Below are 20,696 nucleotides of genomic sequence, written 5' to 3' on the forward strand. Positions count from 1 at the left end.
TATATCCTGGATCGTGTGTGCGAGTGTGTTAGTTTTTGCTAGAAGTGGACACCAAGACATGAAGTGAGCAAATACTATTTGAAAAATGGCGCTGATAGACTTGCTCAGTGCAGGGTTGCCACAAACCTTCAATTTGTAAAAAAATGCAATATCTGCAAAGCATAATAAAGCCTAGTGCAATAAAATGAGGTGGGCCTATATCTTAAAGAATTTGTTCCAACATTTTCTTGTTTGTATTGTTTCCAGTATTAAATCTGCTTGTATACTTACCTTTTCATTTATAAGTCACATTTGTTTTTACTCTGGCTGCTTTTAAGATATTTTTCTTTATGAATGGTTTTGAGCAATTTGATATGGTATGCCTAGGTGTATCTTTTTTTTTTTTTTCCATGTTTCATGTTTAGGGTTTATTGAGCTTCTTGGATCTTTGGGTTTACAGTTTTTTAATCAAGTTTGGAAAGTTTTCAGCCATTACATTTTCTTTTTTTTTAATATTTATTTATTTGTTTATTTATTTATTTGGCTGCACTGGGTCTTAATTGTGGCACGTGGGATCTTCATTGCCACATGTGGGATCTAGTTCCCTGACCAGGGATTGAACCTGGGCCCCCTGCATTGGGAGTGTGGAGTCTTAACCACTAGACCACCAGGGAAGTCCCTCAGCTATTACATTTTCAAATGCTTTTTCTGTCCTTCCACCTTGGAGAGTCCAATAACATGTATATTAGGCTGCTTAAAGTCATCTGACTGCTCACTGATCGTCTTTTCATGTTTTAAAAATTCTTTTTCCCTCAGTTTCATTTTGCATAGTTTCTAGTGCTGGCCTGTTCATTAGTCTTTCTTCTGCAGTGTTAATCTGCTGCTAATCTCCCATCCAGTCTCCTTTTCATCTCAGGTGTAATACGAGAATTTTGATTTGGTGTTTGATTTGGTTGTTAGTTTCTAGAAGTTTGATTTGGTGTTGTTTTGGCATCTTCAATGTCTCTACTTAACTTTTTGAAGATATGAATATATAATAATTATTTTAATGTCCTTCTCTGCTAATTCTAACATCCAATCAGTTTGGGGGCAGTTTTCTTTTCACTGTGGCTTGAAAAGTGTTTTTGAGAGTTGAGTAAATAGAGGTAAGAGATCTAGGCAGATAAAATTTGATAAGGTAGAGTACCAAGGAGGAGAGAGCTACCCAGAGAAAGAAGCTTAGAGCTTCCCTTTTGAGTATTCAGCAGCATACTTATCAGTGACTATATGTGAGAAAACTACCCATGTGGAGAAAGTGCCCAGCACTCACACAGCCAGGAACAGCAGTTAGACTGGAGAAACTTATAATTCACAGGGCATTTGGTAGAGTGCTTAGTAATGGGGTGTAATATATTGCCCTAGACCGAACACTGCTCCAGACCCAACTAACAGCTCATCAAAGCAGGATCCAAAAGGATTAAACTATTTCCAAGTAACTTTACTGTATTCCAAAACAAAGCTCAAGAAGATTTATAGAAATTATCAGCATGCAACAAGGTAAAATTCACAGTTTCTGTCATCTAATCGAAGATTACAAGAGTGAACATACCTTATGCCCAGATCGTGGTTTCTAATGTCATTCCCTACTAAAGAACAAAGGCTCACTGGAGAAATGGCTGATTCCAGGGCTTACACAGGGAAAATGCAAGATAAATCTGGAATATCTTCTTTTGACAGAAAGAAAAGATCTTTTATTTTTAAAAAAGTCATAATAATATGAGCCAGGTTGAAGGAGCTCCCACTGGCCAAATTAGGGAGAATTTAACCATCAAAATCATTAAGTGTAGGAATAAATTATAAATCATTTAAAAAATAGGAATCTATAGGCCCATACTAATAATAAACAGATATATAAATACATGGGGGGGGGATGGGTTTTCATTACAGTAACTGCCAGTGCTGACTGGTAAATGTAGGAATGGATGGGGAAGTTCATCATTTTACAGCCATCATAAAACAATCGTAAATGTTAGATCAGACAAGGATCATCAATAGGTGCTAAACATATGGGAAAATTTTGATGAACAGGATATTTACATGGTCTTAAAGTTTCTCTCCATAGATGGCCTATTAGTTGCAAGAAAAAAATACTGCGTACCTGAGAAATTAGAAAATGCCTTGACTCAATGATTAAAATTAACATCACTAATGAGGGGTAGAGGAACATGTGATTCCCTAAGATATGACACTATAGGAAGGATACGTCACTCTGTAGAATTCATTTAAGTCTGAATCATGAGGAAACATCAGACAAACCACAAATTAGGAGCATTCTATTCAAATAGAGTGTGTAGTAGGCAGGGGGGAATGATTATGTGTAGGAGGTCATTGGAAAAGTTGGATTATAGAGAGTAAATTAAAGTATTATTTTTAAATTTACTTAAGTTGATTGCTTTAGTAGTGTGAAGTTATGTAAGAGAATATCCCTATTCTTAAGTACACAGTGGGGACTTTCCTGGTGGTCCAGTGGTTAAGACTCTGCCCTCCCAATGCAGGGGGCCCGGGTTCAATCCTGGTCAGGGAACTAGATCCCTCATGCCACAACTAAAGATCCCGCACACTGCAACAAAGATCCCGCACGCAGCAACGAAGATCCCGAGTGCCACAACTAAGACCCGGCACAGCCAAATAAATAAATATTTTTAAAAAAAAGAAGAAGAGGAAGAAATACACAGTGACTATTCAGTTGTAAAGAGCTATGATTATATGCAACTTATTCTCAAATGGTACAGGACTGATTAAATATATATATTTAAAAAGAGAGAAAGTGAACACTAAATAATAAAGCACATGAGGAAAAAGGTTAGTAATGGATGAATCTGGGTAAAGGGTATAGCAGTGTTCTTTGTATTATTCTTATTCTAACAACTTTCTGTAAGTTTGAAATTATTTCCAAACAAAGTTTTTTTTAAGGTTTTGTGTTGGCTGTATACTTGCTGTAACCCATTAGCTGTTGCCTGTACCTTGATTCTCCTTAATAAAATGGTAATGAAAATTTTAAAAACCTAAACTGACCTTATAAGAAGTCTAAATTCACACTTGGTAGAATTTACCATAAATTGACGTTTGTTTAGAGATATGTTGTTGTTTTATGTATTCTCCAGTGCCTGTATCCAGAATTACTACTAACTTATGATTTACTGAATCAATTTAGCTTTAGATTTTCATATGGCATATTGTAATTAGTATTTCAATTTTGGCTCAAGAGTTTTCTTCATTAAAGCCTATAATCAGAATTACTCTGCTTTAAGAATGTGTTGGATAATTAGCTCGAATGTTTACATTTGGTTTGAGATATTATGCACATAATATGTTCATGATTAGTAGAAAGAATTGAACTTTGAAGAATGTGACCTCCCTACTAACTGATAGCTCAGTCCCATTATGTTTGCTTATAAACCTCAAGTTCTAGACTTAAAATACCGTAGGTATATTGATGCGTTACAGGCTACCTGGACAAAGAATACAGTAGTATCATGACAGTTTTCTTTTTCCAGAAAACTCTCACTAGAGTTACCGATGAGTTAATTATGGATCAGAGTGAAATGGAGTTGACTTGCATTTCAACATTCCGTGCAGTTTGGAACTGACTACAAGTAACCTGAGTTTTCAGTTAACAAGCCTCCTTTTTTTGTATTTCTTTTAGTCTCCCAGAGTGAAAGACTCATTAACAAATTCTGAGGTAAGTAGTTGTGATTATTGAATCATTAAAGTATATGTGCTTTTGTTTTGGTTTGGTTTTAATGTTAAGCACACTTTTTGGTATGTGCCTAAACGGGAATGGGAACTTATGCCAGTCGAATTTTATTAGAGCTATCGATTCTGAGTTTGAATGGATCTTTGCAGTAAATGGTGCCATTGCACTCATTTTAAAAGTGGGCCTAAGAACCCAGAATGTTCTTTTTTGCTTGCTTGACTTTATGAACGGCTATTTTTATCTTGGGCTGCTTAAAGTGGAAATTAGTCTTTTTGCATTAGCCTGTCCAGGAATCTGTCATATGCTGCCTTTGCTTTTTGGACTTTTTTCCTCAGCCTCTTGTCAAATAGATTCTGATGTCTATAGTTACTGCCTCAGTGTGATAGGGAATCCTACTAAACAGACGCCTGTTAGGCTGGCCTGCCTTATGCTCCTTACCTAAAGAAAATAATCATCTCGTGAGTATTCAATATTTGGTTTAATGGCACACATGTCTTGCTCTTAATCCAATTTGTTCTTGCCACATGCTTAAAAGTAACTATTTTTTCCACTTCATTTGTATATATAGTAATATAATTATGTACAGGATTATGTTTAAGACTGAAAATACTGTACCTCAGCTTATTACAGGCTAGCATCTGACAACTTGAATTAGAACTGCTATTCACTAAGATTTCTGGCTCTTCTTCTTGGTATGCTGTAGAATTGCATTTTTCTGCCCCTTGAAGTTACTCATGGCCGTGGCAGTTACTTTGGCCAATAAAATGTGAGCAGAAGGAAGAGCCACATTGTGATTCCCTGGGTTCCCTTGCCCCTGCCATCATGACCTGCATCCCTGCTGCAAATTTAGGTACCAAATTTAGCCTCTGCTGGCCACAGATGGACTTGAAGTGTGTGCAAGAAATAACTTTATCACCTCACACCAGTCAGAATGGCTATTATCAAAAAGACAACAAGTGTTGGTGAGGATATAGAGAAAAGAGAAGCCTCGTGCACTGTTGGTGGGAATGTAAATTGGTGCAGCCAGTATGGAAAACAGTTTCTCAAAAAATTAAAAATACAATTATATATCCCACAAATCGACTTCTGGGTATTTTCCCAAAAACACTAATTCAGAAAGATATATGCATCCCATATTCATTGCAGCATTATTTACAGTAGCTAAGATATGGAAGCAACCTAAGTATCCATCAATAGATGAATGGATAAAGAAGATATGATATATATGTATATATACACAATGAAATATTACTCAGTCAGGGACTTCCCTGATGGTCCAGTGGCCAGGTCTCTGCACTCCCAATGCCGGAGGCCCAGGTTCGATCCCTGGTCGGGGAACTAAGGTCCCACATACCGCAACCAAGAGTTCACATGCCACAACTGAGGATCACACATGCCACAACTAAGACCCAGGGCAGCCAAATAAATAAATAAATATTTTTTTAAAAAAAGAAAGAAATATTAGTCAAAGAAGGAATGAAATCTTGCCATTTGCAACAACATGGATGGACCTTGAGGGTATTATGCTAAGTGAAATAAGTCAGAGAAAGACAAATACCATATGATGTAACTTATATATGGAATCTGAAAAACAACAAATGAACAAACAAAACGGAAATAGTCTCATAGATACAGAGAACAAACTGGTGGTTGCCAAAGGGGAGGGGCGTGAGGGGAATTGTGAAATATGTGGGGGAGATTAAGAGGTACAAACTTCCAGTTATAAATAAGTCATGGGGATGTAATGTACCGCATAGGGAATACAGTCAATAATATTGTAATAACTTTGTAGGTGACAGATGGTAACTAGATTTATTGTAGTGATCATTTTTTAATATATAAAAATACCAATTGCTATGTTGTACACCTGAAGCTAATATACTATTGTAAGTCAATGAATTATACTTCAGTTTTTTAAAAAGGGAAAATAATTCTAAAACAAGCAAAATGTTTTCAAAAAAGTAATAACTTTTGTTCTTGTAATTTACTGAGAATTTAAGATTATTTGTTACGCTCTAACTTAACCTATCTTGACTGATTCCTAGTTTCTCAAAAATTGAATGGAAGGGTATTTTACATATTACCCAGACTTATTCTTTTTAGTCTCCTCCTTGTTCCTTTGCCTAAATAGCCTCTCCACGTGAACTTGTACATGCTCATAGTCATAGTCTCATGCTCATAACTTTGTTGTTGTTTTTTAAATTATGATAAAATACACATAACATAAAATTAACCATCTTAACCATTTTTAGTGTGCAGTTCACTGACATTAAGTACATTCACACTCTTGTGCAACCATCCCCACCATCCATCTCCAGAGTTCTTTTCATCTTGCAAAACCAGCTCTGTACCCATTAAACAATAACTCCCTATTCTCTCCTCCCCCCAGCTCCTAGCAACGTCCATTCTACTTTCTGTCTCTGAATTTGACTACTCTAGGTACCTCATAAAAGTGGAATCATACAATATTTGTCCTTTTCTGACTCGTGTATTTCACTTACATAATGCCCTCAAGGTTCATCTATGTAACATGTATCAGAATTTCCTCTTTCCTTCCCTTTTAAGGCTGAATAATATTCCATATTTGTGTGTGTGTGTGTGAACCACATTTGTTTAACCATTTATCTGTCAATGGGCATTTGGGTTTCTTCTACTTTTTGGCTATTGTGACTAATGCTGCTATGAACATGGCCACACAAATATCTGTTTGAGTCCCTGCTTTCAATTCTTTTGGGTCTATACCCAGAAGAGAATTGTTGGATTATATAGTAATTCTATTTTTAATTTTTTGAGGAACTATCATACTGTTTTCCATAACGGATGTACTATTTTACATTCCCACCTGCAATGCACAAGGTTCCAGTCTCTTCACATCCTCTCATTACTTTGTTTGGTATAACCTTTCTGTCTTGATTATAGGTATACATATATGTGCATGCAATTTGGAAGCTGCCTTTTTGAAATAGTGCTAATAGTTTTAAGCATTTTCAAAACTAATCTTAAAGTTCTGTTTTTCTATCAAAAACTGGAACCAGTGACTAACTTTTGGTTTCCTTTATGTGAAGCTAAGTAAACACAAAATTTTACTTCCTTGTCTCCTTGTTTTGCTTATATGATAACAGCTATTAGACCTCTCATTGCCCTTCTAATTTTTTTCCTCTTTTAACTCTAAATTTTGGCCATTACATTGATATCATTTTCCCCATTACCTTATAATTTTAAGTATGTTTAACTTGAATTTGTACTCAACTTCGGTCTTTTTTCCCCATTACATAACTAAAATTTTCAAACACGCAAAATAATGTTTAATGTCTATGTTAGTTATAAAGCTTCACATCCATTTTGAAAAGCATTGCAGTTATGTTAAGGAACCATTGGTTGATTTTCTTTTTTTATAAGTAATGGAACATCCCCAACATAGAAAAATGTCATTTCTATAATTTCATACTATATACTAAATCTGTATTTTGTAGGTGCTATTTTGCTGGGCAAAGGGGATAGAATAGATGTATTTAAAAATAAACAGGACACAAAGAACTACTATTCTGAAGAAGGAAAAAAAAGTGGACTACTGATATTTGTTACAACATGACTGACTCAAAAACTAAGTTAAAGAAGCCAGACACAAAAAGAGTGCATATTGTAAAATTTGGTTTATATGAAATGTCCACAAAAGGCAAATTGATAGAGGCAGAAAGTAGATCAGTGGTTGCCTAGGGCTGGGTGGGGGAGCCGGAGTTAACTGTAAATGGGCACGGGAAGAGTTGATGGAAGTGTTCTAAAACCAGATTGTAGGGATATTTACAGAAGTAGAAATTCTCTAAAAATCACTTGAGTTGTAGGCCGCCGCCGCCCTCGCCACGGAGCCATGTGGAGATGAGCTCACGAGCTAACCTGAGCCAGCGGCCAGCTGGCGGGCGTCCCAGAGGTGGCGGCGCAGGGAGGGGCCCGACGCACGCACTTGGCCCTGGCGGCCGCCATGGCGGACAGCGGCCCGACAGGGGGCGCGGCGTTGGCGGCTCCGGCCCCTGGACCGGGGAGTGGTGGTCCAGGGCCCCGCGTCTACTTTCAGAGCCCCCCTGGTCCTGCAGGCTAGGGCCCGGGCGGCACGGACGACGAGGGCCCAGTGAGGCGCTGAGGGAAGGTCACGGTCGAGTAGCACCGCAAGGAGCTACGGAGACGCCTCAACCTGGAGGAGTGGATGCTGGAGCAGCTCACTCACCTCTAGGACTGCCAGGAAGAAGAGATCCCAGAACTGGAGATTGACGTGGATGAACTCCTGGACATGGAGAGCGATGATACCCGAGCTGCCAGGGTCACGGAGCTGCTGGTTGACTGTTACAAACCCATTGAGGCCTTCGTCTCTGGCTTGCTGGACAAGATCCGAGGCACACAGAAGCTGAGCACAGCCAGAAGAAGTAAGGGTCCTCGACCCAGGTGAACCGTGGTTCCCACAGAACAACCGCTGCCCCCCCGCAAGCTGGTAACAGCAATACCAGTGAATTTCATGGGACGTAAATTATACCTCAGAAAGTTCTTAAAAACAAAAAAGCGGGACTTTCCTGGTGGTGCAGTGATTAAGAATCCGCCTGCCAATGCAGGGGACACGGGTTCGATCCCTGGTCCGGGAAGATGCCACATGCCGTGGAGCAACTAATCCCGTGCGCCACAACTACTGAGCCTGTGCTCTAGAGCTGGCAAGCCACAACTACTGAGCCCACATGCTGCAACTACTGAAGCCCCCATGCCTAAAGCCCTGTGCTCCACAACAAGAGAAGCCACCGCAATGAGAAGCCCGCGCACTGCAATGAAGAGTAGTCCCCGCTCACCGCAACCAGAGAAAGACCGCACACAGCAACGAAGACCCAACACAGCCAAAAATAAACAAATAGATTAATTAATTAATTTAAAAAGCATAGAGATATTTGACTTCCACTTGAAATAGGTGTGTCTTGGGGATGTAGAGATGGGCTGGTTCACTACACAAGGACTACTTTAAAAAGTCTCTCTGCGGCAGTGCTTGCCTGTCAGCAGGCCCGCCTCCTTTCCTCTCAGCTTAAGCAGCACTGTGTGTGTGTTTTTGTTACAGCTGTTTTCAACAACTGATCCTGTGGGTACTTTACTCCAAGTTCCAGAACAGATTTCTGCTCATCTACCTCAGCCAGCTGGGCAGATGACTGCACAGCCAACTCAAGTCTCCCTGCCGACCCCCGCGGAGCCTCAGGTACAGCAGGGATGTGCTTTCTTTCCTGGTCAGCCATCCAGGTGGAGGCAGAGGGTGGAGGCTAACCTGGACCGCCGCCTGGTGCCATGAGGGTGATGTCCTGGTAGATTTTGAAACAAGTTAGAAATCTGTTTTCACGGTTTTAAATGTATGCAGATAAGAGTTTAACAAAGATCACACAGGTTTCATTTAGCAACAAAATAAGTTAATGATGGAAATATTTCAAACAGCAAAAGTTGGGGGGGGGGGCGGTAATTTCTTGTCAGCTTTTTTTTCCCTCACACGAAGGCGAGGGGTTTTGCCCACTGAGGCGGCTCAGTGCCCTGGTGGCTCCTGCACTCAGGAGGGACGGCGCTGGGGGGTCTGGCGCCCCACGGCTCCCGCTCCCTCTCCCTCGCCCTCTCGGATCGCTGGGGAAGGCTGTCTCACCCAGGGTGCGTCGTCCCCCACACCCCGTCCCCGGAGCACTGTTTTCATCTGCATCCCAGTGGTGCTCTGCCTTTGGAGATCACTGCTCTGAGCTCTTCCAGTTAGTCACATTCTAACTTCATTTACCTTTTCTTTGCCCAAGTTTTCCATTTCTGCCCATCATATGGGAAAAGATACAGTTGTCTTATGAAAACTGATGGAAAGATTGGATTTGTTTTATAAACGGCTTAAATAGAATGTATATCCTCTGTAAGGCAAGGGACAGCTGTATGGTTTTCAGAGAGGATTAGTTTAGTCATTAGAAGATGTGGAGGGACTTCCCTGGTGGCACAGTGGTTAAGACTCCGTGCTCCCAATGCAGGGGGCCCAGGTTCAATCCCTGGTCAGGGAACTAGTCCCACATGCATGCCGCAGCTAAGGAGCCGGTGCAACCAAATAAATAAAATAAAATATTTTTTTAAATTAAAAAAAAAAAAAGATCTGGAACATCCAGGGTGGGTGGTTTTGTGAGGGGTAGCCAGTTTAGACCTTACTGGCAGATGTGTTGCCACTGGCAGATTTTTTAAAGGGAAAAACCCAGCTTCGTGTTCTTCATGCTTATATAGAGGAAGAGAGGTCTGAAAAATACAAAATTAAATGTGGCTGTGTATGGAATTTCGTGTGGGTTTGAGAATTATCGTTCTCATTATGTTTGACATTGAGCTCTTGTTGCTGCCTTGTGGTACATGTGCTCCTGCAGCAGGGAGTGTCCTAGGGACTAGGTTGGCCACACCTGGAGATGAAGAAAATTGATGCCAAGTGGACAATTCTGCAGATGAGCATTAGTCACCTCCATGCTTAATAGTCCAGGCAATGACTTTATACCTTTCAATGCTTTTTTAGGCTCTGTCTTCAGGAGCAGGTTCACAAGAAACCAAGATCCCAATCAGTCTAGTACTAAGATTACGGTAAGTAGACATTCTGGTGTTGTTTTCTGAATACTCTGAATATGCTGATTTCTATTTGAAAGTTACTCCCCCTTCTAGTAGTTCATGCCTGAGAGTAACTGGATAGGATCGTGTGTGTTTGCTTGTGGGTGTATTATTTCCCTCAGAAATAATAGCAGTAGTGTGAGGACCTGAATTAGCATTGACTCATTCCTCCTTCCACTTGTGAATTCCTAGTCATCTTCTCAGTATGACCATAATTAGAGTAGAGGCAGCAAGACTGTTTGGGGAATGTTTTGATTTTACCACTGACAGTAATGAAATTATGCTATAAATGTGAAGAAAGCAGATCTGGTTACCTTTTCTTTATAGAAGCCTACTCTGTATACCTGGACTCAAATAGTTCTGAATTAATACAGTGTCTTGGTAATCTCATCCTATTTTAACTGTACACAAAATGTTATTTGTCTCTCTTCAAAATTTTGTTTTGAAAACTTACAGCAGTTAATAGAGAGTATAACAATTCTATTTGACATGTGCTTCAGGAGGGGAGAGGATACTTGTAAGTGATGTAGTTAGCTTTTTTTTTTTAACAACTTTATTGGAGTATAATTGCTTTACAATGGTGTGTTAGTTTCTGCTTTGTAGTTAGCTTTTTGAAGGGTGCTTTTTAGTGGACTGTGTTGCAGACTTGTTTATGGAAGAGGAGGCTAGATTCTTATTCTCACTTATGAAGACTTTGAAGTTAAATGACTAGGCAGTTCAGTTTAGCATATTGTTATCTTTGAAGGTGTTTGTGCTTGGCATGACAGTCACATCACTAAAGGGATAATGAACACTTGACCTTAATTTTATTCAGCTTTCAGACTAAGTACAGCACTATTAGCTATTGTGCTAAGATACTGAGAAAAAGAGAAAATGAAATGCAGTAATCAAGTCTGTGTTGGAAGTTGATTTGTATTGTGTACTTAGCATAGCTAAAAACAAGTTTCAGTAGTAGGCATGCAGAAGTGTAAGTCTGTGTAGACAAGTGCAAAGAGACAACATGAGGGAGAAAATCACTGTGGGGCAGGATGTGTTGGATTTGGATAACTATATTTTAAGCACAATTTCAGTAACATCAAGTATGTGTCAGATAGACCTAAGCTCCCTGAACTGTTTAGATAAAATGGATTTGGGTCCTAAGTAATCACTCATGTCTGCCTTTAGACATAATATTCTAATTTCTCCATCTTTAACCAGAACCTCCAGGGAGCTTAGTTAATCTCAGTACTTGGTGTGGTGTGCAATCTATGTAACTATCTTTCACCAGTCACATTTTAATCTCTGGAGCCTTATATTAACTCTGCTGCCAGTATGGGCCCCATTTCTTTCCCCATCTTCTCTGCCCACCCAAATCCTTCCTATCCATTAAGTCCTATCTAAAATACTACTTCTAAAGTTTTTCCTCATTATCCCAATCTGTATATTCTTTATCCTTCTCCTCTGAACCCCTGTGGAATTTGGGGAAGCATCATGTGTTTCATTCTGTGAGTCTAGTCAGACTGATCACCAGTGGTGGGCAAGGTACTCTCCTAGGCATAGGGGTGTGGGGGGTAGGAGTGGGGATAAGGAAGAAAAGGGCATCCTGTATCATGTTAATCACACCCCCCTGTGCTCATACAGATATTCCTCTTAGTCTAATATGATCATCTTAGTGGGAATAAGGATGGGCATGGGCATATATTGACCAGTGAAGGACATAAATTAAAAGGGTTGTAGAACAATTAGATGATCACTCTGAGTTGTTTGCTCTGAGCCCTCAGTGTGAGCTCATTAGGACAAATCATACAGTCTATGGGACAGAAAGATCTTTCTCTTGGCATAGCTTTCCTGATATATGTAGGCGGACCCTGAATGCATAAATTCAGACATTTATTTTATACATTTTGTTTTCTTTCATAGGAATTCAAAAAAAGAACTAAATGATATTCGATTCGAATTTACTCCTGGGAGAGGTGAGGCATCAAAACATTGAAAACAAAATAACTGCTCATTTGTCATTTTAAGGAAATGTGTGAGAAGTTTCTGTCCTCTAGATATATTTTCCTCTTAAAGGGTGATAAAAATGTTCCTGGCCTAAAGGTTTTGGGGGGCATATGAATAAAATTAAAATGCAGTTTATTTACTACTACATTTAGAAAACCTAGTATAATACAAAGAGTACTGAATATAACTCTAATTTACTGCTTACTGTATGGCAGACATTGTGCTAATCAGTATCTCATTAAATTCTCAGAACTGCCCCCTAAGGAAAGATTATTGTCCCCACGGCATAGATGATGAAATCAAGGCTTAGAGAGAGTGAAGTAACTGGTTGCAGTTCCCACAGCTGAGAAGAGGTGTAGCTGGAATTCAAACCCAGATCTTTCGGAGCGCAGAGTTCCTGCTCTTATCACTGAACGTGGTTGTCCTCCATGACAATAAAGAAGCAGTAAGGCTTCCAGTCCCCTCCCTCCCAGCTAAAGCTGAGCCCTGTCATTGCAGTTTCTGGCCGTGAACTTCTCCCAGGGACAAAGCTTATTTTCTTTCTTGCCTTTGTTACTCAGGATTGGTATTTGGGAAGTGGCCCGCAGCCAGCTGGTATCCGTCCTGTGTGCCACGCTTAGTCTTCCTGCTGTCTCAGTATCATGAGCAGTTCACTCAAATGCAGAGAACAAATGCACATGTACAGAGATGTATCTGTTTTCCTTTTTAAAGCCAGGCAGAGTCACATTTTAAGGTACTCATTCAAATCGCTGGTCTTTGGCAAATGTATGTGCACAGCCCCTCCCCAGAGGTCCTCCCGTTCCCTCTGAGGGGATCGGTGTTCAGGCCTCGGGAAGGAGTCAATTGGAGATGAGGTTAATTGATGGTACTCTGTCCTCGTCTTTTTAGTTTCTAGTTATATACCCATTGCTCAGACAGTACGACCTATAATAATTAGATATGAAGGAAGACCCACCAGAATAAAAAAGAAAATTATTTTAGCAAAAAAAACAAAACCAAAAAAAAAAAACTGGGAGTATGACCCACAAAGAGAAGAGATTACAGTTTGTTTTCTTAAGATTTATGGGGGCAATTCCCTGGCGATCCAGTGGTTAGGACTCCACGCTTTCACTGCCGGGGGCACATGTTCAATCCCCAGCCGGGGAACTAAGATCCCACAATCCGTACGGTGTAGCCAAAAAAAAAAAAAAAAGAGAGAGAGATTTAATTGGGACTAAATTATTCTGCTTTATTAGCCCTGGAGGTGTTATACACTCACCATCACGTCTCAGAGCTCATAGGGCTGGCATCCAGGGTTGTCCTCAGACTAGTAGTTTCTTCTGCAGCATCATTATCAGGTGCTCTTCCGACAAGGGCAAGAAGCCATCTAAAGTACACCATCATTTAGAACGTTATCTTTACGTTGAGCTGATATTTGCCGTCTGGGTGATACAGGTTCCGCCCTCTACCTAGACCTGTGATAGTCCCTCACTTGAGATAATCCTGGTGGGAGGAGAAACCTTTATGTGGAGGAAGTCCCCCCCCCCCCCCCGCCATCTTGGTTCTGTGGATTTAACAGCTAGCTTTGGTCTGGCTGTGCCAGCACCCACTCTGAATGTTAGCAGGGACATGCGTGCACAAGAAACGGAGCACCTTCTTCTTTGTCCTTGCAGATACAGCAGAGGGTGTCTCTCAGGAACTCATTTCTGCTGGCCTCGTCGATGGAAGGGATTTAGTAATAGGTAACTACTTTGTGCTCTGCCTTTGTGTCGCCGTCTCTCTGCTTGTATACTTAGGATCTAGAAAATCAGGCTTTGATTCCACTGAGTAGGTCTAATGGTTCTTGGAATGGTTCTTGGCTTTGCTGAAATAACAGGTATTGGGGACAGTTCCTTCCTTACAAAAAAGAAAATCTCACTTCTGAGTTTGCTTTGTGACCCCCAGTGATAGTGAGTGAAAACTTACCCGGGTCTCTGGGAGATCGTAGAAATGATGACAGAAGTTACAGGTTAGAGTAAGCTTGGCCATATCTAATGCGTTTTGGAGAATGAACGCTATCCTTTTGGAGCTAAGAGTTAAGCAAAAATCATTACAGATTTAGTCCTAAAAAAAGCAGGAAGTAAGAAAAGGCACAGTCGGGGCACAGGTTCATTTTACTGAAGGAAAAGACCATTGCCTAGGACAAGTCAGCAGAGTTTTAAAGGGCCAGATAGTAAAGTAAATAGTTTAGGCTTTGTGGACCATGTAACAGTCTCTGTTTTTACACTCTTCTTGGCTCACAGGCAGAACAGAAACAGGCTGAAGGCCATAGTTGGCTGATTCCCAATCTAGGGCTTTCTGGCCCATGAATAGGCAAATCATACCTCTTTCACCCCAGTGTCTTTCCTAAGTTAAAAGAAAGTTAATTTGACAATGATAAGATTTATTTGTGCTGCTTGGAGTTGCTTTTAAAAACACCTTGTGTTTAGGGAGCGATTTATCTTTCTGCTTCCATTTTGATTGTACATAGACGATTGTGAACTACCATTTAAGTTGTTAAAATGTGGTTGAAATGTGGATTTACTTAGCTTCTCATTACTTTCTCTGTTTGTATGATTACAGTGGCAGCTAATTTGCAGAAAATTGTGGAAGAACCCCAGTCAAATCGATCTGTCACTTTCAAACTGGTATTCATCCCTTCCTCTGTGTTAAACCATCTCACGTTTTACACACCAGCAGCCTCTGCAGACCAGCTTCCATATTCCTTGAGTGATGAGAATATTTAAGTCTGGTGGATTGTATTTGTTTAACCTCCCCATGCCCTGGGCTGATCCCGCCCTTCATTGGCTTCCCTTCCCCTCTCCCTCTCAGGAAGCCTCCTACCCGAGGCCCTTGACTATTTATCCTCAAGAGAGATTGCTGGTCAATCTGACTCCACCTTTGTACCCAGACTCCACCTACACCTTTATCTGCCTCCTGTGTGTATCCCAGGGACCTGTCCCCCACTGCCCTCTTTCCCACAGTCCCCATGTCTGTTTTAATTGCTGCCTGCAATTTTGTTTATAAATAGCCACAGCTTCTCATTTTGTTTGGTTCTTAGGCATCTGGTGTCGAAGGCTCGGATATTCCTGATGATGGTAAACTAATAGGATTTGCCCAGCTCAGCATCAGCTAAAACACAGCCCTGGAAGAGGTGGCCTAAGGAGATTCCACACATGCGTATCTCTGTTGCTTCTGTTGGCCTAAACTCACTACTGCCAAAGAACCCAGCAACAAACCTCCCAGCTAAGAGCTTTAGAGGTCTTTCTTTATGTTTTTCCTGCCATCATTCCCCCTTTTCCCCACAAGGAAAGAAAAGTTGGATCACCAGTGGCCAGCATCCCTTTAAAGAGTTCCGTTAGTAAACTTACTGCACGTGTCCCCTGTCTTCCTCCATCTGAGAAGTGGCCCGGGTGCCTCAAGGCCCAGGAGGGAGGTGTATCAGCTCATCTTGCCTTACTCCAGTGATGGCGCTGGGTGGAAAGTAGCAGCTATCTTGGGCTTCCTCATCCTGCTTGTTCTCCCACACCTGAGAGGATTTGGGCATCTTGGGATATCCCTTTACCACTGAAGTAGCAGTTAAAGGTTGGTTGTTTAGCTGAAGCCCAGAGAATTTAATTTAGTGGGGTTTTGTTTTTGTTTTTGTTTTTTGGTATCCGATATGAATTCCAACAACCTTTGTTAGGATGAAGCACAGCCTCAGATGGAGGCAACCTAAACTGTGTTCTTCTTTTGTTCATGATGTTGCTAAGCGTTTTGCTGAAGCTGCTCTCAGGCACCCCTCTTCATTACTCCCTCCAGAAAGGGTTGCTAGCCTTAACTTCAGCTGGTGCAAAACATCTGACTGTAATCGAACTTCAGCCATCGGATCCTTCAAAGTGGAACTTTGGACTGTTTTTAGAGAAAAGATCAAGTAATGGCTTGTAAAAGAGAATTTCCCCAGCAGTGGTTTTTGAACAGGAAAAATCATAACTCATATCATTGCAGAAGTATTTATTTTCAAATCTTAAAACAATTGAAGAAAAACTGCTCCTTGATCCTCCCATGAAAATCAATTTGCCTGGCCTCCAAATCATGAGGAAATGCAAGGCTGAGATTTCTACAGCAATAAAGGAGACTCGCACTGGGCCAGAGAGGCGTGCCTTCTGCCCCCTCTCCTGCACTGACCCTTTGGAGGGGGTCCCTGTGTGCTGAACCTGACCCAAGATGGAAAGTGAAACCACATGTGCCGTGACTTTTAGGATTTTTGAGTAGACAGTGTTCATTTGATTTTCTACAGAAATAATATAAATTATTCTTTAGGTTTAAAAAAGAGCACCATAATGCAATATGTGAATCATCAGTGGTGTTGATTTTTTCTTTTTTTTCCTACTGTTTCACAGTCAGCCTTTGTCTAACTGCAGATAGCCCTAACAAGTTTTGTAAATGAAAGGGATCCTCAATCTGGCCTTAAAATGACACACAAAGATGGGCTTTGGCCCATCTTTATAGAATCACTCGAGCCCTTTCCAGCATTGTTGGTCTGTGAATAAAAGGATTGCTTTACCTAGTTTTCTCTTAGAGCACTTCTGAAAGCTTTCTCCACAACTAACTTATTATAGTTTTTGTTTCATTCTGAGCTTGTAGTTTTAGTCATGGGCTTTCTTCACCTGCCCTGGATACAAAGGCATGTTGGGAAAGGGATGGGTGTTGTAGAGGAAGGGAGGGGATGCTTTGGGATGGGGGTTGGGAGGAAAGTAGATCAGAGGATCGGACACCAAAGCCCAAGGTCCCAGCAGGATTGGTAAAAGGAGGGAGCCTGCTGAGCCTGGAGACAGAATAGATTGATCAGCTTACTGGACAAATATTTAGCTTTTCTTTTTCCTTTTTTTTTCTTTCTTTTTTTAGAAGAGGGTTGGGGGAACGAGGACAGGAAGGTAGGAATAAGTTATGAAAAAATGTAATGTCCCTTTTGGCACAAGACTAGTGGCTTACCTTAGAGTCTGTGTTTTGGTTTCAGATAAGCCCATCATAGTCTACTTATTTCTGAATCCAAAGGGTGGTGGCATCACTCTATTCTAGCTTTTATTTGGAGGTGGTCGAGAGCCCAAGCTGGAAGTAAGCAGCAGCCCATCTCCCTGTTCAGTTTCTCCAGCCGGCCATTACCTTTGAACTGCAGTGGGACAGGCATGACAGTAGAAGTGGGCTGGGGCTTCCTCTTTCTTTTCCATTCATCTTTTGCCCTGCTGGGAATTAGGAGTCAGACACCAAGCCCCAGGACAGTGTTATTTCTTCTTCTGCTTGATGTATGGTGGACTCGCTTTGCTGGCTTGTGCAGTGATGCTGAAAAAAAATGAGTGAACAGAAACGTTACAGGTGAGACAGCACGTGACCTAGTGAGCAGTTTTGCTCCTTCCCAGGAGGGGTGATTCAGGATACACCTCTCTCCCTGGATCCCCAGGATTCCCTGGTCCCTGGGGGAGGGACTAACTTAGCACAAGGTAACATGTGCCAATGCTATTTGTGAAATGTATGGTCTTTCTAAATGACTAATGGATTTGTTTGGGTTTTTTGCTTAAGTTGTGAACCAAATCCTAGAGCCAGCTGATACTCTAGTAATCTGGAGGACAGAATAATGGTGTATCAATAAATGGAGGTTCCTCCTTATGATGTATGCTAGATTATGGAAGATGTAAAATATTTGACATCCCCCTCCCTTTTATTTTTATTTTTATTTTTTTGACTTTGTACTTTGCTGCATGTTTCATTCATTTTTAATCAATAAAGAATAAATTGTCTGTGGTGGTGTAAGGATGCTTCACTTTGGTGACTGTTGGTGGGGGCAGTGGGAAGTGGGTCAGGAGGTCACTACTAACTTTAATTTTTCATGCGAATAGAGAAAAGCCAAGGTGCACTTTTCCCGAAAAAGTGTATTAGTCTACAAATTAGAACAGCTTAAAACCAAGTGGGGAAACTGAAATCCCAAAAGAGAGAGAGATCTGCCCAAGGAAGTTTGATAGAGTGGGATAAGGAACTCTTTGCATTGATCTTCTCTGTTTAATTCTGCTCATGCTGTTGGCGGGGGGGGGGGGGGGGGGGGGGGGGGGGGGGGAGTGGTGGGGGGGAAGATGCCAGATTCAAGCCCTTGGGAATCTGTTGTGGAAAGTTTAGAGCAGGGCTGAACTTGTTCCCATTTGGCTTTGATATTGAAATGGTGAGGTTTCGTGTAAGATTCTAGGCCCCTCTGTATTCCTCCACCCCCTGGATAAGTAACCTCCCTGATCATAACTCCTTCGCAACAGAAGGTGGTCTTTGAGCCATGACAGGACTGCTTTTGTGTGGGTCCTGGTAATTCAGGCCTCAGGTCCTGGGACCTTGGAATTAATGGTATCATAGCTGATTGAATTTGCTTTCAAGATGAGCAGGTTGTAAGAGCGGACTCTCACTATTGTGGGGATGGAGAGGAGTTGCTGGCTACTCAAAAGTGACCATGATGTATGTGGGGATAAGAGCAGGGGCAAGAGTAAACAGAGCCTCTCCACTTGCCCATAATCTCTAGCAAGATCCAGTCTTGTCCAGAAGCCGGTTTCCTCACCTCTGCCTATTCATAGTAGCAATGCTCAGTGCAACAGTTCGTGGATTCCTCCTGTGGGTCAGGTCATCTACCCCACGTGTTTTGTTTTTCTCTTTTTTAAAGTAGACTTTATTTTTTTTAGCGCAGTTTTAGTTTCATAGCAAAATTGAACAGAAAGTACACAGAGTTGCCATATACCCCCAGACCGCACACACACGCACAGCCGCTCCCACTGTCAGCATCCTGCGCTGCAGTGGTACATGCGTTACAATCAATAAACCTACACTGGCACTTCGTTGTCACCCGAAGCCCATAGTATACATTTGGGTTCACTCTTGCTGTTGTATATTTTATGGGTTTGGACAAACGCACTGTGATGTGTACCCATCGTTGTGGTCTCATAGAGAATGGTCTCACTGCCCAGAAATCCTCTGTACCCTTCTTGTTCATCCCTCCCTCCCCTCTAGTCCCTGGAAACCACTGATCCTTTCAGTGTCCCCAAAGTTTTGCTTTTTCCGGAATGTCATAGAGTTAGAATCATACAATATGTAGCCTTTTCAAAACTGCTTCTCTCACATAGTAATATGCATTTGAGGTCTCTGCATGTCTTTTTGGTGACTTGATGACTCATTTCTTTTTAGTGCTAATATTCTGTGCCTGGATATACCAGTTTATTAATCCATTCACTTACTGGCTGTGTCCAAGTTTTGACAGTTATGAATAAAGCTGCTATATATATCTGTGTGCAGGTTTTTATGTGGGTATGTTTCAACTCCTTTGGGTAAATTACCAAGGAGCCCAATGGCAGATTGTATGGTAAAAGTAGGTCTAGTTTTTTAGGAAACCACCTACTGTCTTCCAGAGTGGCTGTGCCGTTTCGCATTCCCAGCAGTGAATGAGAGTCCCTGTTGCTCCACGTGTTCGCTGGCACTTGGCGTTGTCACTGTTTTAGATTTGGGCCATTCTACTAGGTGTGTAGTGGTATCTTATTTTAATTTGTAATTCCCTGATGACAGCGTGTTGAGCATCTTTTCACATGCTTCTTTGCCATCTGTATATATTCTTTGGCGAGGTGTCTGTTTAGGTCTTTGGCCCACTTTTAATCAGGTTGTTCTCTTATTGTTGAGTTTTAAGTGTTCTTTGTATACAGGCAGACTTCGTTTTATTGCAGTTTGCTTTATTTCTGCTTCACAACTATTGCATTTTTTTTCAAATTGAAGGTTTGTGGCAACCCTTTGTTGTCAGATGATGGTTAGCATATTTTAGCAATAAAGTATTTTTAAATTAAGGTATGTAATTTAAATTAAGGTATGTAATTGTTTTCTTAGAATACTTGCACACTTAGGAGACTACAGTATAAACATAACTTTTTAAAATTTTTATTTATTTATATTTTGGCTGCGTTGGGTCTTCGTTGCTGCGCACGGGCTTCCTCTGGTTGCAGCAAGCAGGGGCCACAGTTCGTTGCCGTGCATTGGCTTCTCATTGCGGTGGCTTTTCCTGTTGCAGAGCACCGGCTCTAGGCGCGCAGGCTTCAATAGTTGTGGCACACGGGCTCAGTAGTTGTGGCTCACGGGCTCTAGAGCGCGGGCTCAGTAGTTGTGGCACACAGGCTTAGTTGCTCCGCGGCGTGTGGGATCTTCTGACCAGGGCTCGAACACATGTCCCCTGCATTGGCAGGCGGATTCTTAACCACTGAGCCACCAGGGAAGTCCCTAAACAACTTTTATATGCACTAGGAAACAAAAATATTCACTTCATTGTGTCTAGTTGTTCCAGCACCATTTGTTGTATTGTATTGCTCTTTGATCAGTTGAATCTGTG

The 20,696-nt window shown here is 41.3% G+C and overlaps 1 protein-coding gene and 1 pseudogene across 2 annotated transcripts in view; both read left to right on the top strand.

Moving 5' to 3' along the window:
* OXSR1 (oxidative stress responsive kinase 1) overlaps nt 1–18,096 on the top strand; it is a 101,135-nt gene extending 83,039 nt beyond the window's left edge. For both annotated transcript variants that reach the window (XM_019946870.2, XM_019946871.3), the window contains 7 exons: nt 3,665–3,700; nt 8,805–8,939; nt 10,251–10,315; nt 12,239–12,291; nt 13,975–14,043; nt 14,903–14,967; nt 15,381–18,096. In XM_019946870.2, the coding sequence (XP_019802429.1) occupies nt 3,665–3,700; nt 8,805–8,939; nt 10,251–10,315; nt 12,239–12,291; nt 13,975–14,043; nt 14,903–14,967; nt 15,381–15,455 (498 nt within the window). In that variant the 3' untranslated portion in view covers nt 15,456–18,096. The remainder of the gene's footprint in view (nt 1–3,664; nt 3,701–8,804; nt 8,940–10,250; nt 10,316–12,238; nt 12,292–13,974; nt 14,044–14,902; nt 14,968–15,380) is intronic.
* LOC109552022 (protein phosphatase 1 regulatory subunit 14B pseudogene) lies at nt 4,191–8,797 on the top strand (annotated as a pseudogene).
* Nucleotides 18,097–20,696: the final 2,600 nt, after the last annotated feature.

Source organism: Tursiops truncatus, chromosome 10 (assembly GCF_011762595.2).
Source record: "Tursiops truncatus isolate mTurTru1 chromosome 10, mTurTru1.mat.Y, whole genome shotgun sequence".
NCBI lineage: Eukaryota > Metazoa > Chordata > Mammalia > Artiodactyla > Delphinidae > Tursiops > Tursiops truncatus.